The 16,852-nt window shown below is 38.0% G+C and overlaps 1 protein-coding gene across 6 annotated transcripts in view; it reads right to left on the bottom strand.

The window, feature by feature from the left end:
* The window catches only part of si:ch211-12m10.1 (teneurin-2), a 365,065-nt gene that overhangs the window by 174,109 nt on the left and 174,104 nt on the right, over window positions 1–16,852 (bottom strand). Inside the window, exon 1 of one of the 6 annotated variants that reach the window (XM_037545818.1) lies at window positions 7,302–7,350. The exons of the other annotated variants lie outside the window; for them this stretch is intronic. Coding sequence (XP_037401715.1) covers window positions 7,302–7,335 — 34 coding nt within the window. The 5' untranslated portion in view covers window positions 7,336–7,350. Of the gene's footprint in view, window positions 1–7,301; window positions 7,351–16,852 lie in introns of those variants that run through there. 6 annotated transcript variants of the gene reach the window in all.

Genomic DNA, 16,852 nt, shown 5'->3' with positions numbered 1-16,852 from the left:
CATTTGCTATACATTCATTTTACATTATATAATTATTTCAGTGTAATTACATAATTACATAATTGCATAGTAAGTAACAAAATTAAGTATATTTATATCCAATTTATAGTGATTATGCACTTCTGACTTTTTCCATTTGTTTTCGATGTAGAAGCCTATAATTATTAGAGTGTAGAGCTATTATTGTCATTATGCTATGCATTCAAATTGACATTACATACTTGCATTAAGTTGCATTACATTAATTATTGTAATGAGGTAATTCCATTATGTAATTAACTACATAATTGATGATTATGTTTACATTTCATTTACACTCGTGTTCAAGTTTGTCTTCAATGACATTAAACCCATTTGGTTGCAGACAAGCCCTGTTCAAGGCAAAAGTTGATTTAAACTACCTACTTTTCTCTTAACTGTTTCATTTAAAGTATTTATTTGAGTTGAATAAAAACTGATTTTTTTCAGGCCACATATAGCATTTTTTTTTTACATTTTACAGTGTGAAATGATTTGTAAATGTGATATCTAGTCATTCAAAACTTTTGAATACTTGCACAAAACAAGACTGGTAGTAGATATATTTCAAATAAATAATAGGAAGCTGTAAATAAAAATCACTATTATAGATGTGACCAGAATGTTGAATGTTATTACTTTGGAGAGTGATGACAACCTTTTGAATGTTAATGTACATTCTGCAATGACAGATTCAGGTTTATTTTTTTTACTTTTTTTCAAACCATGACAAAAATGTGGCCCAAATGGAAAAGAAAACGTTCCTTTCATTTCCCCCTGTATGGGCTCAAATAACTTCAGACATAACCTTAAATTAACTTCATTAAAATCAAATAATTAAACAATCTCTTCTTCTACCTACAAACATACAGTAAACGTAGTATCGACTGAAAGTTAATAATCCACATTTTCAAAAGCATTTCTCCACTGGTTTCATTGAGCTACAAAAGAGAAATAAGGATAAAAATATATAAATGCTGACCTCACTCACTGCCAGTCAACAGGAAATCCAGAAACTGTTTTCAATATTTCTACCTGCAAGCCAGTATAGATACTGCCATCAAACCAAGCCTGTGTTTTTATCATCATTCTGAGCTCATCTCTGTCTGCTCTGGCGGATGAGATGAGGCGATGTGTTTGAAAAGCATGGCGTGTCTCCTTGGACAGAGGAGGTGGATGGAGGTGAAGAAGGGGACGAGCCAGGCTGGATTAATGTGGACAGGCCGAGAAGAGAGGGGTGGGAGCTCACTGCCACTGACCACACACAGGACAGATGTGAGTCTGGCTGGGAGAGCTTTTCTATCAGTAAGACTCAGTAAGATGGTTCAAGAGCTTAAAAGAACTAGAGCTCTACTCAGGCCTGTAATTCTAGTCTACACCCAAATACAGCACGAGAATTTTCTGTCTAAACTGAATCTGCATACAGACAGTTTGCCCAAGCCTTACACAAAAAGAACCAAATCATCAAGATTTGAGTCTTTGGACGTTTTTTCCAAACCCAATCTAACCCACATTAACCAATTTTGATTTTTAAAATGGACCCAAAACAGCCCAACATCACCTAAAGTGCCAAATAAAACCTGATAGGACAGCGTTGATTAAATTATCACAAAGACAATAACAGTCAGCATCAGTTTACATACAGCATGTTTAAAATGATAAATCAAACATATAGCATAAATAATACTACTAATATTTACCACTAATGCTACATAATACTTTTGGCCAAACAAATGAAATGGAAAATAGAATCCTTTGGCTGTATCCCTGTGAACCCCTGTGCTAAATTCTGTCAACAACTTGTTGGGTGTAGGAGACTCAAGCTGACTCAAGGTGCCAGATTCATTTTGAGGTAATGAAATAATAAAGAATGAAGAATAAAACAACTAAATAAAAAAACTAGGGAGAAATACATGATAAAATCTGTTAAAAGTGAGATTAGGTCTGTGACAATGCAAATATTACAAATATAACCCAAGCCAGACACATTTTGGGAAATGATGCCTGAATCTGACGTGTCCAGTCGTGTTGGATTAGGATAAATTGTTCAAGCTCTAAAAAGAATAATATCACAACAGCCTAGTGAGAAATTAATTAATATTGTTATAAATACAAAACAAAAACACTGAAGGTTTAACCTTGGTTTATGGCTGAAAGTTAGCATAAGAGATGATCCGTGCCTGATCATTGGGTTAATTTAGTAAATCTTTGTGTTTTGTGTATATGTTATTTCTTTTTCTTTATGCACCTGCAGTAACCTGCTTTGCATGCTTTATGTAATGTAACAATAACCATTAGACAGAAAATTCTCAGGCTGTATCTGGATTTAGACCAGAATTACAGGCCTGATTAAAGCTTTAGTCCCTTTAAGCTCTTGAACCATAGGCTTATTTATTTAATTAAAATGTTTACTTAAATGAGGTATAAATTAATTTGAGCAGTTGAACAGTGAATGGTAAATATGTGACATTATTTTATTCACCCTGGATTTGATTTTTGCAAAATTTCTCTAGAGACACAAACTCTCCATTTATGCATGTTTCTGGCGTTGGCATGGCATCAACCAAGACGATGGCTCGGCTATGTGCCAGTAACTGGAATTTTTTCACAAACATCGAAAGGATTAAAAAATTAGCTCAAACAAGCTCTTTACACTAATTTAACTTTCCAAAATGGAATGTAGTCTATCCATTGTCACCATGTGCCGATCATGTGAGAAACAAAGCATATTGTGAGTGCATTTGTAGACATTCGGCCCATTTGTTTCATGTTTGTCACGTGTTGAGCTGTGTCTACAAAAGGTCAGACTGAGTTATGGAGATCTCAGGCATGTGCAAAAGAACATAAAGGTTTAACACCTGAATGAGCTGGAGAAACTATTCTCTATTCACCCATCCAAAGTGAAAAGCATCCTGCACAATGTCGCAGTCTGCACATTTTGTGAGAAACAGTGTAAAGGTCTAACCAAAACTGTAAAATGTCTTCTGCTTTAATGTGAAACAACTGAAACATGTCCATTTCATCTCTGTCATATCAAAACGTTATAGTGCTTTTAAAAAGAATTTAAACACCATTTTAAAATGCTATCTGCCCTTCACATTGTGACCATTTCCATTTGGAACTGACCAATGGAAACAGAAATTCCATTGAAAAAGTCCATCAACCTACTTTAGATTAACCTATTATCAATTTAGAGATACAAGGATTTGTAACTTAGACACTCTCATTTCATCTAAACCAAAATGTTGCAAAATACTGTGATTGATTTTATGTTTTTAACATGCATGTCTTATTAGAATACCCAATTAAGGAGACAAATCCTAAAATGAGCTGTTATCCATATATTTGAATAACTACGCCCATCATTAACTGTTAGAAGTCAATACAAGATAAGCAGCATGCTCACACTTTCACTCTACTGGAAGGCAGCAACAATTTCATGCAGGGGAGGAGAATTACTTGGAAGGGCGTTGGGCTTACACTGGTGTGAGTGTGCTTTTACCCCATATGCATGTACACACACACACACACACACACACACACACACACACACACACCAACCTTCTGTCTTGGCAGTAAGCATTTAATTTCAGTTTGGGCCTAGAGGCAAAATCTCTCTCTGCTCACTCATCGCCCCTCCAGCTCTCTCTCCCTCTCACTCTCTCTCTTCACCTGCCATGCACATCATGCTGCTATCAGTGGGCCAGGAGGAAAGTTTTAACATGTGTGAGACAAGTGTCAGAGAGAAAAAAGACTGCTAATTGCACATGCTGGAATGTACTGTGATTAAGGCAGAGATTAAAAAGAGAAATGAAAAGTTATGACTTTTTTGTATTATTGCCTTCTGCAACTGTTAAACAAGTATATTATTTTACTTAACAGCATGGTGATGGAATTATGGGTAGCTACTAAGGCCCAACTGATATGAACATTTTGTGGCTGTTACTGATACAGATTTTAAGAGGTTAACATTCTACTAATTTTATTTTATTTATATTTTAAATTTAATGTTATACTCCAAATGTTTTTGTTTAACAGCTCAGTCAGCTTAGCTCTCACACTTTTTAAACTCAATAAACAGCTGTATATATGCATATATAGTTGATACATATAATGTATATTGTTGATACAGCAGCATAACATTGGCTGATATTTTAAAGCCCTGGTAACGTTTCTCGAACATGATTGTTTTTGCTTTGATGGAGTCTATATGAAATTTACTCATATTTTTTTTTTCCATTTTAACATCTAAACACTTTTTATTTTAACCCATGAACAAGGTTCAGTATGTGCCATATGGCTGTATTCTACAACTTACTTGAATTTATCTTTTATTAAGTTTCATCTTAAATTCATATTCAACACGTACTTAAAACTTTCATCACTGTTGTTTGACTACCTCTTTTTTTACACAATTAAACAGTCTGTTTTTGTTACTGTGTCTTTAAGATTGAGATACCTAAATGATCTCTGTTCTTACTGGTTGCCCTGCTTTCAAAACGCAGTCCGGGCTGAAATGAACAGCTGTTGGTTGAATGGGCAACTATACCTACAAACCACACTTCCAAAAAAAAAAAAAAAAGAAGATGCCCACAACATATTCCAATAAAAAGAACAGGTGCTTTTTTTAATCACTGTGTTACATCACCTTTTCAACACTTAATTACTAGCATGTGCACTTTCTGACTATGCAGAAATACAGTTGTAACACATACACAATGTTTCTTGATGTTGTCATATTGAAAAAGCATGGCTGTCTCTGAAAAAGACATCAACTAGATGACAGCACAAGTTGCCTCATATATCTTTGTGTCAATGGTGCCTTCACAGATTTCAAAGTAACTTCTAGTTACTCATGCCACTGGCACTAATATACACCCAATGCCATGACAGATGATGGATTTTGAACTTTATGCTGGTAACAATAAGGACAATCCTTTGTATCAGTCTATAACAAATGAGCTAGAGACCAGAGAAGTCAGAAGGATTACTGGACATGGCTGACATATGGATTCCAATGTACATAGCACAGTCTTTACCTGCATTTGTGGATGCAAAGACAGACTGTGTTTACTGACAAGGGTTTGTCAAAGACCTCCTTGCAATTGCTTATTGATGAACGTTGCTCTTAAACTGTTGTATTATTCACAGATACATTTCACATATTCCGCAAATATTTTATTATATCTTTTCATAGTAAATCTATACTGCTTGTATAGCAGTATAGATTTACTATCCTCTGAAAATAATTCAACATATAGCCATTAATGTCTAAATAGTTGGCAACACAAGTGAGTCCACCTCACAGTGAACATGTTCAAATTGTGCTCAATTATGTCATTGTCCCTCCCTGGTGTCATGTGACTCGTTCAAGTTACAAGGTTTCAGGTGTGGATGGGGAGTAGGGCTGTTAAACTTGGTGTTTTGTGTACAATTTGCTCATACTGGCCACTGGATATTCAACATGGCACCTCATGGCAAATAACTCTCTGAGGATGTGAGAAATAGAATGGCAATAGCATTGCTGCAGAGGTTGAAGAAGTGAGAATTCAGCCTGTCAGTGCTCAGACCATCCACCACACTATGCATCAACTCGGTCTGCATGGCCATCATCCCAAAAGGAAGCCTCTTCTGAAGCTGATGCACAAGAAAGCCTGCAAACAGTTTGCTGAAGACAAGCAGTTCAAGAATATGGATTACTGGAACCATGCCCTGTGGTCTGACGAGACCAAGATAAACTTGCTTGGCTCAGATGGTGTCCAGCATGTGTGGTGGCTCCCTGGTGAGGAGTACCAAGACAACTGTCTCTTGCCTACAGTCAAGCATGGTGGTGGTAGCATCATGATCTGGAGCTGCATGAATGCTGCCAGCACTGGGATTCATTAAGGGAAACATGAATTCCAACATGTACTGTGACATTCTGAAGCAGAGCATGATCCACTCCCTTCAGAAACTGCACCACATGGCAGTTTTCCATCTCGATAACGACCCCAAACACATCTCCAAGATGACAACTGCCTTGCTGAAGGTAAAGATGATGGACTGGACAAGTATGTCTCCAGACCTAAACCCAATTGAGTAGCTGTGGGGCATCCTCAAGCGGAAGGAGGAGGAATGCAAGGTGTCTAACATCCACCAGCTTAGCTTTGTGATGTCATCATGGAGGAGTGGAAGAGGATTCCAGTAGCAACCTTTGCAGCTCTGGTGAATTTCATGCCCAAGAGGGTTAAGGCAGTGCTAAATAATAATGGTGGTCACACAAAATATTGACACTTTGAGCACAATTTGGACATGTTCACTGTGAGGTGTACTCACTTGTGTTGCCAGCTATTTAGACATTAATGGCTGTGTGTTGAGTTATTTTCAGAAGACAGTAAATCTATACTGCTATACAAGCTGCACACTGACTACTTTAAGTTATATCCAAGTTTCATTTCTTTAGTGTTGTCCCATGAAAATATATAATAAAATATTTACAGAAATGTGAGGGGTATACTCACTTTTGTGAGATACTGTACATTTCAGGCACCAGTTTCAGAGTGAGCATATATTTACAAAAAAATAAACAACTGTTCTGATTAGGTAAAAGACATGTACTGCTTTTTCTTTAAAATACAGTCAAAAAACAGATTTACTGTTTTTTTGTTGACATCACAATCCTATGCATTTGAAATGGGCAGTGTCTGCAGTTTATCTTCCACATGTAGACTGTACAGACTGGGCAGTGAATGGCATGTTAAAGTCTAACAATGTTTACATACTACACCAAAGAATGTTTTTTTTTTCATAAAAAACATTTGGTTTTCCACATTGTCCTCTGTAAGTGTCTAATAAAGGAATATAGCCAGATTCCGAAGGTTTATTATACAACTAACTTTTCCTATCACTGTGCATCAGAAAACAACTGGGTGAAGAGAGCATATGCTAAGAATGGGGAAAGTGCACCTCAAGGCAAGAGTCTTGTGCCTCTGCAACATCCTCTGAGGAAACCTGTGCATCAGTACGAGTGGCGCTAACAACATAGAAGCCCAGCGCAATTCATTAATAACAATATTCCCAACGGGCTCCAGAAGAAAGGATTTTCTTTCTGAGAGAACAATAACACAATAGATACACATGATCTGGCTTCACTTTAATGAGCTGTACTAGTCTATTAGAACATGAGAACACTGTTTTTGCTGGCAATGCAAATTCCTTTGTGTGGGTTTAAACTAGTTACTGTTACGAATGGCTAAAATTATAACATGTTTTGGGTCACAGCACAGAGCTGAGTCTCAGCTTACCTGCATCGTGGTGGAGTGCTTTTGCCTTCTGCATGCTTGCAGCTCTCCCATACAGCTCAACAAGTCACACGGCTGAAGAAAAAAAAAAGATCCCTCGAGGGAAAAAAAATCCTAAAATTTGCACCAGATTTAAAGTTGTGTAGGCCAACGATAAGCAGACAATTCCTTTCTAATAATTAGACAGATCTCTATATTCTACTGAAATCCCAACCTGTCCACAATGTGAGAGAAAAAAGCTTGGAGTCTTACACAAAGTGGTGGTGAGACTACACCAGAGTTTTTTACGTGGTGTGAAGAGGAGGCAGAGAGCACTGCTCAGCATCTCCTCTTTTACTGCACACATGGCAGATGCTTCCAGCACTGTCTGGCTGCGAGGGGTGGGACATGCTGGAGGATGTTCATGAGGGAAATAACAGGGAGGGTGAGCTCTGAGCATGACTGAGGTGCTGACTGAAAGATGGTGACAAGTTTGAATTACAAATTTGGTGCATTCTTTGTTTTCCTCCCCCCTCCCACATCCAATTCCTGCGTGAAATGCATTAGCATAACAATGTACATTGGAAACGTCTCACCAGTCAGGATTCTGACAGCATTTTGATAACGTTTGTTATGTAGACAGGTACTCAGGTGCATGGCATATGATCCTCAGCGCAGCTCAGGCACTGTGCTAGCTACCAGTTAAATGAGGTCGAAAGCACCTTGCCATGTGTAAGGGATATTGGTCCAGCAGTGGCCAATAATCCTGTGAAGCTCCAAGCTGCCACTCTTGACACTCAGTGGCCACTGGGCTCCAAGTGACCAGGGTAGACCTGCTGCTCTCCATCTTCTCCCATATGGGGGCTTCCTGTTCCAGCAGGGCCACTGCCCAGAGCAGGGGGAGTCAGCACCCTGCTAACATTTACCCTTTTGTCCTGGTCTTAGACATTCAGTATTTCTAAAAAAAAACAAAACCCAGAGGAACATGCAGACTCACCATGTATCTTCTGTCAAGAAGAGCAGCTACCAGTTCTTGGTGCTAATAGTTTGATAGAAAATCGAATTTTCACAGTTTTCTTCTGTCACTAAATTCAGTCAATAAGCCAAGACAGGTTTAGGGCCAAAAGTTTTCTTTTTTATTTTTGTAGTAAAGCTATGAGGCTAATGAGCAACTATGAGCAAACTCATCACATGCTTGCCTCAAATCATTACAGCTGTTAAAGCTATACTATGTATGTTTTGGGGATGTGGAGACATCTCTGGTGGAAATGTGTAATTGCAATATATAGAAGTACATTTAATAACATTGGTTTTGTTTTGGAACCCTTCCCAGAGTGGATGAAGCTGATGATTGTGAAAATTTAAAGAGTATTCACACAGAACTCAGTCAAAACTTGGTGAAGTACATGTCTTCTGAGGATGTAAGTGAATTGTCATCATATCATCATCAGTAATACATGTAAATTAAATGTAATTAAATGTAAAATAAATGTAAATTAAAACAGAATGCAATGATTTGCAAACCTCATAGACCCATATTTCTTCACAATAGAGTATAGAACACATATCAGATGTTGCATCAAAAGAAAAAGCATCTCAAAAAAGTTGGGACAGGGCCACTAGGTCATGTTGACATATGGCATCTTTTCTGCATGATACACCTTTAACTTGCATTTGTGGATTGCATGGTGAACTTTGTTCACAGACAATGATTTCTGTAAGTGTTCCTGAGCTCATGCAGTGATTTCCACTACAGATTCATGCCTGTTTTCAATGCAGTGCCTCCTGAGGGCCCAAAGATCATGAGCATCCAATATTGATCGTTGACCTTGTCCCTTGCATATAGGGATTTCTCCAGATTCTCTAAATCTTTAGACAATATTATGTACCATAGGTGGTGGGATATCATAAAATGGTAAAATGTCTTACTTTCAACATCTGAAAAGTCTCCTATCTTTGACTGTGAATAAAATATGGGTTTATGACATTTGCAGATCACTCTGATTTTATTTACATTTATTTACATTTTACACAGCATCCCAACTGTTTTTGGAATGGGGTTTGTATATAACAATACATCACATGGTGTAAGAAACTACATAAATAAGTCTATTTCAGATTACACAAGAATGCAGCACAGTTTGAGGCAAAGATGTGCTGATTTTTCATGCAGTTTGCTAACGATGCTTATTGGTGAGGTTTAAGCTCTTGTTACCTGTTGGAGGTATATGTGTTCAGACTGTAAGCTGTGGTGTACTGACTTATGTGAAATTTTGTCGCCACATGAACGCTGTATACTGACAAAACAAAACAGATACAGCACACATCACAAATAAGCCAGGCTAGCCACAAAGTATCACTTTTTGAAAAGAGTGATTTGCTATAATCAGACTGTTAATAGAGGTAGAAAGGTTTACTTTCTTTGTCCTTGTGACATGAAGATGCCTTAGTAAAGATACATTTACTCCTCAATCTCACCTTGCAGATGATACATCATCAGAGAGTTTTTATTCCATGAGCTCATCACAGAACACAACCCAATTGCTCTCTCTCTGTCTGCATTTGATTATGTCTGTATGTGTTTTTGACTGTAAGTGACTGTGAGTTTACCTGATTACCTGTCAAGTGAAGTAAACATAACATTTCTTACTAAGTAGAAGTAATTAATATGATTTCCAGATGAACTAATCAGAGTAACCAGAATAAAGCGCTATTGTTGCCAATGAACAGTAGAAATGTTACAGGTTTCAATGAAGTTGTACAGTTTGGAAGAAGCAACATTTTTGCATAGTCCAAGATGTGTTGACCCAAATCAGTAGGTAGAAATGATATTTTTTTATCGTAGTCATGATCATGTTCCACAGTGTTGAGATGGTTGCTAAGGTTGATTTTCCACAGAAGGGTTTGCACCATAAGTAAGCTTTAGTTGCATGTAAGCTTCAAGCAACTTAAACTTCGATACAAGAGTGTTTTCCTACATATGCCAGAAATCTGCAGATGCAGACAGACTGACTCAGTTGATTGCGTAACCTTGTTTCTGAACACAATCTGAAACAGGCAAGTATTAATATTAAATAAGGGGAACGGAGCTCCTGAATACACAAATCTGCTGCACTTCCTCTAGTATTCATTCTAGATATCTCGACTTGCAGACATGCAGAACATTTAGGGTATGCAGCGGAAGACTGCCCTTGCTTTAAGCTATTTCTTCCACAGTTTAAAAAGGCTGACATAAGCATTTACTGTATATATTTTGTACTTTGTGTTCTATATTTGTGGGCAAATCCCCAGAAAACTAGAGTGTATACGATGATGCAGTTGATGTGTTTGTTCAAGTAATGTCAATTACATTAGATAAAGGGTTTTTCAGGTCTGTGCAAATCTTGGAAGGTAATGACCATAATTGGATCTCAGAAAGGAAATGTTGCTTTTTAAAATTCCTTTACTAATTACAATTGTTTTTTTTGTTTTGTTTTTTTTTTGGCTGAAGGTGAATTCCTATGGTGCAGAGTCAGACTTGAGTCCTAATCTCTTGCCTCCACAAAGTATACTGTTGTGGAAGAATGCAATAATGATAATTGTGTCTGTTCAATACTTTCAAACTCCAAATGTATCCTACATTTGCATTTCTTTTTCTCAGTGCAGGGTTTTGATCAAATGGACACAATTGGGTCTGCAATTTATCTCTTTTGTATGGAATAAATGTCTGGAGCAGAAGGAATGAACAGGCAGTCCACAACACAGGCATAAACAACGACAACAAAATGCTCAAAATGGAATGAAAAGATAGAGTACACAAAGAAATGAGACTGAAATAACTGTGCCAAGTTCTTATTACTAGAACATACCTATGTTTTAACTGTTCGATACAGGAGTGCTTTTCTACACATATGAGAAATCTAGACATGTAGACAGACCGACCCAGTTGATTGCATAACCTTGTTCATGATTACATTATCTCAATCTGCCAAGTATTATTATGAAGTGAACAATCAGAGCTCCAGCATACACAAATGCTGCACTTTCTCTAGTATTGATTCGAGCTATCTTGACTTTTGCAGACATATAGGAGAATTGAACAGAGGAACTCTGTATTGTGCTACTCCCTGTGGATGCCGTAAAGAGACTTGACAGACAGCGGTAAATCCCACCTCGTCATGCCTGCGTGCTCATTTGATTCACTGACTGACTTGCATTTGGAGCCTGGTCCCCTTTCCCCAGAATGCGGAGGCTGATTCCAGTTCACTGATGCAGCATGCAAAGGCAATACTGTTACCAAGAAATCAGAGTTACACCACATCAAACATCAATCTTGTCAAAGATCATAATTTGACCTGTAAAAGCATGGTTCACCAAAAATTAAAATGCCCTCACCACAAACGTAGCCAAGCAGTATAACAAAATATCTAAAACATGCACGTGCATGTTGTTCGGCAGAAACAGTAGTCGTAGCCACCTCAATGTAATCATTTTGCTCAACTTTATTGTAGGGCTATCAAACAATCAAAACTTTTTATTGCAATTAATCTCATTCTACTGTCTACAACCCCATTTCCAAAAAAGTTGTGATGCTGTGCAGAATGTAAATAAAAATAGGATGCAATGATATATGATATCATATTTTTAAAGGAAAATAGTACAAAGACAACATATCAAATGTTGAAACTGAGAAATTGTTTTTTGAAAATGATTTTCCTTTTCAATTCGATGCCAACAACACATTCCAAAAAAGTTGGAAGAGGGGCATGTTTACCACTGTGTTTCATCACCTCTTTTAACCAACTCTGCAAGCGTTTGGGAACTGTGGAGACCAACTGCTGTAGTTTTGAAAGTGATATGTTTTCCTGTTCTTGTCTGATATAGCAATTCAATTGCTCAACAGTTCTGGGTCTCCTTTGTCGCATTTTTCATTTCATAAGAGTCATAATGCACCAAATGTTTTCAGTGGCTGACAGGTCTAGACTGCAGGCAGGAAAGTTTAGCACCTGGACTCTTTTAATACAGAGTCATGCAGTTAAAATAAACACAGAATGTGGTTTGGTTTTGTCTTGCTGAAATAAGCAAGGACTTCCCTGAAAAAGATGCAGTCTAGATGCCAGCACAAAATATATATATATATATTGTCCAGCATTAATGGCGCCTTCACAGATGCCATGTGAACGAATACACCCCTATACCATCATGAATACTGGCTTTTGAACTGTGCACTGATAACAAGCTGAGTGGTCTTTATCCTGGAGGACACAGTGTCCATGATTAAAAAAAAAAATGTAAATGTTGATTCGTCAAAACCACAGGACACTTTTCCACTTCCCCTCAGTCTATTTTAAATGAGCTCGGGCCCGAAGAAGGAGATGGCATTTCTGGATCCTGTTAATAAATTGTTTCTTCTTTGCATTTTAGAGTTTTAAGTTGTGTTTGTGGATGCAGTGACTAACTGTTTTCATAGACAGTGATTCTGACATTTAAACTCTCAGAAGTGCTTCTGAGCCCATGCACTGATGTCCTCTACAGAATCATGTCTGTTTTTAATGCAGTGCCGCCTGAGGGCCCCAAGATCATGGCCAGCAAAGTACTGTTTTTTGACCTTGTCCCTTGCATGCAGAGATTTCTCCATAGTCTTCCTGTGAGTTCTGTTGAGTGTAATCCGCAGAAGATGCTGAAGGTTTTGTTTTAAAAGCCATTTTAAAAGCTATATTTGAATGAGCTGGTTACAATCACATATATTATCACAGCAACATACAGTATAGAAGCAGCTGGGCTTCACTGCATGGATGGTTCAAAGGGTTAAACTATGAGCTAAGGTTAGTAAGCTAAAGCCATTAAAAGAATTAATGCAATTAAATATGTTAGTTATTGCGCATGTTTCGTCTCTGACCACATTACAGAACATAGACATTTTCCGTTTGATGTAAAAAAAAAAAAAAAAAAAAAAAAACTCTGAATTTAAAAAGTTCAATAATTTTGCATAATGTCTCCATTCATATCATGAACATGCTGCTTAAAATTTCAGCACCCTCATCTTAAGCAACACTGCTGTGTCTGATCCACTCAGACTCACACACACTAACACACCATCACCACATCAGTGTCACTGCAGTGCTGAGAATGACCCACCACCCAAATAATACCTGCTCTGGGGGTGTCCTGGGGGGGCCTGACCACTGAAGAACAGGGTAAAAGGGGGCTAACAAAGTATGCAGAGAAACAAGGACTACAGTCTGTAATTTTAGAACTATAAAGTGCACCTGTAGAGTAGGTGGAACTGATAAAGTGAACGATGAGCACAGAAACAAAGAGTTGGTCATAATGTTATGCCTGATCAGTGTATATGGCTTTTTTTATTCCATTCCATTTTAATAATGGGTCAACATTTCTTGACTGTCTAGTAAGTAGAAGGTCTATATCCAACTGTTCTACTCAGTAACACATACCCCAGAAATGCTGAACTCTCCTGAGAGAAGGTGCTCCATACCCTCCTGCCTGTCTTTTCTCCCCTGCAGGCTGTCATAGGCATTGGCTAATCACTGCACACGTGTCTGCCTCTGGCTGTCACTCATCCCCCTGAACCATAGGATTCAAATCAGCTTGGGTGCTGTTGGCTAGGTCAATGGAGTCAACCAATCAAATGGCACTTCATGAAGACTAACCTGTGACAATTACAATCAGTTAAAGACTCGACCCACCTTCAGACTTCTTAAGCATTAGCACACATGAAGCGTCTTTGTCTTCTTTCCCCAAGCATTATGCCTCGCTTTGCATTCCTCCAATTAAGCACAAAACAGAACAGACACTTCCCCTATCTCGCCATAATACAGAGCCAAGGGCTATCTGTAAAACTACTAGCACAGAAGCTCCTCTTGGCATGCCGCATTGCCACTAGCCAAGAGCTTGACTGTCCTTACACATAGTCAATTACTTCCAACTCACCAACGGCAAAAGTCCTGAGGAATGGAATCAGTGCCATACTTATTTTCCCACATAATTAGAATTTCTACAATCTTACAAAAGCTGTATTTGGGAACTGCAGGATAGGCAATAAATGTTTCAAAAGACGGCACAATTCATTAGCAGCCTGAGATTCTTTTGCCAGACTATTCAGCAGCAATATGGAAAATGCATCAACCACATGAGAATACATAGAGGAAAATACTGAATGCAGATATATCATTATCAATGCTTTATGATCCATTAAAGAAGTACTGCAACATTGATGTAAGAAAATGACTTTTTTCTCCACATAGCGCTACTTCCTAAGCAGAGATCTCTCACTTGGATGTAAAATATCACCTCGCGCCTTGCTGAATAATCATCCATTAAAGAGCGAATTTCAATTTCATCAGCGAGACTGGGAAATAGATGCGATTCTCCACTAGAAGAGAAAAGAGAAATGGCCCTGATCAAATATTCCCTTTTTTAGGGAAAGAACAAAGACCATCAGCTGTGGCAGAATTACTTATGCCCTTTCTTTATTGCTTCACGTCCACTTTCTAACATTCTCCTTTATGCGAGATACAATATTTGCTCATCTGAATGTGAAAAAAATCTGTGAAAAGATGGTGAGGTATCGCTCTCACACACAAATCAATATATTTAAATGACAGCCAAGCATCCCAGGTTGGCCCGAGGCTTTCGTTAGAAACGGCTTTAAAGTGAAACCCTGAAACAATCAATCATAATCACTGGAGAAGAGCCGGGTGTCAGAGACATCAAGAGCAAAGACCAAGAGATGGCCCGGCACAAAGTGGACTCATCAGAGAAATGCCAAAGCGACATGGAAGTCTGTCTGTTTGCACCACCTTTAACCTCCATTAGTCAGAGACGGAATACTGTTAGCATTAGCAGACGCCAGACCTTAATCCCTTCCTTGCGCTTGTTTGTAGATTGAAGAAGAGCATTGCTGCTAGCATCTTTGTCACATCACACTGTCTCATCGGCGAACCCCCCCACGTTCACCCCCCGTAGCTGCCTCTCCCAAGAGTGATTAATCTTCTAACACTAATTAGATACTTGCTAATTAGCATCTGACATATGAGGGGAGGAAGAGAAACATTTGCATGAGGACACGGATGGCTGCAGACGCCAACATTGGGCTCAACACTTCCAAAGCGCTGTCAAAACAGGAAGTATGAGAATATGTCTCTAAGAGGTAGCTGAGTGAAAACGCGGAAGATGCAGTATTTACGGATGTCAAGATGTATGCATATAGGATTGATTTAATTGCTAATTGCTAAAGTAATTATTGTCAGACTTTCCTTGTGATTTTAGCCTATACAGTAACTTTCTATCGACTGTGTGCTCTGGAATTTGCAAAGATTACAATGGTTTTTGACTACTATGAAAAAGACTGTCATAGTATCCCTGGTTATATCAATCCAAACTGACATTTACATGTTTGTAAGGAAACATATCTTGTAGGAAGGGGGTTTTCACATTTACTATTATTCTGTGCAGCCCAAATCAAGCCAACAAGTACTGGCCTACTCAAGGGTGCACTGCAGTGAAAGTAAATAGGGAGTTTTCAAACAGAGTTTAACATGGCATCCCACAAGGATCTGCTTCAGGGCTCTTACTGTTTCCCTATATTTACGGCCTCTAGTACACAGTTACGCAGATTACATTCAGTTATACATGTCAGCTTAGCCAGATTCAGTGAAACAGTTACCCATAATGGAAGACGAGATGACTAGGAAGTTTCTCCTGCTAACTTCTGATAAAGCAGAAGTACTGCAACTGGGCCCTACATCTGCTCAAAATAAGGATAACGATTTTATCCTTGATCTTAATAGTTCTTCAGTGTAACCACAAGCTGCAGTCAAAGACCTTGGTGTAAACCTAGATGCTAGGTTTTCATCTGATCCCCACATAAGTAATATCTCTTAGATAATATTTTATTAATCGAGAAACACACCCAAAATAAGACACATGCTCACCCTACAAAATACAGAGAAAATAGTTAATGTTTTATCATTTTTAGACTGCATTACTGTAACATGTTGCTGACTGTTTGACCTGCAGTCTCTCTAAACAGGAACCAGCTAGTTCAGAATGTGTGTTTAACAGAATAGGAATGTTTGAGCATATTACTTCTCATTGACTACAAGGTCTTGCTTATGATACATACCACCTTTAATGGCTTAACACCAGCATATCTTACTGATCTGTTGAAGCAGTTTAGCCAGTCCAGACTATTTTGCTGAGCCGGTGGAAGATTCTTTTCATATGAAGGTCATAAACTCTGGAACTGCATTGCAGAAAATATAAGGAATGCAAACACAATCAGTGTTTTTTAGATCTAGATTAAAAACATATTTGTTACTAATGTTCTCCTAGTGTATGTTATTATGCTGTTATTATATTTAGAATGTGGTGTTTTATCTTTACAATGTTTTACTTATGATCCTGTATAAGAAATATAACACTTCCTTATATAACAGGCCTTGTTCACTAACTTCTTAAGGAGATATTTCTTCTCAAAACAAAGTTTCTGACATTCACCAATTTTTTTCTTAGATAAGAACAGAACATATTCAACATTGGTGAATGAAACTAAAATAAAAGTGCTGTATAAATAA

Source organism: Pygocentrus nattereri, chromosome 16 (assembly GCF_015220715.1).
Source record: "Pygocentrus nattereri isolate fPygNat1 chromosome 16, fPygNat1.pri, whole genome shotgun sequence".
Lineage (NCBI taxonomy): Eukaryota > Metazoa > Chordata > Actinopteri > Characiformes > Serrasalmidae > Pygocentrus > Pygocentrus nattereri.
This window is presented reverse-complemented; position numbering and strand designations above follow the sequence as displayed.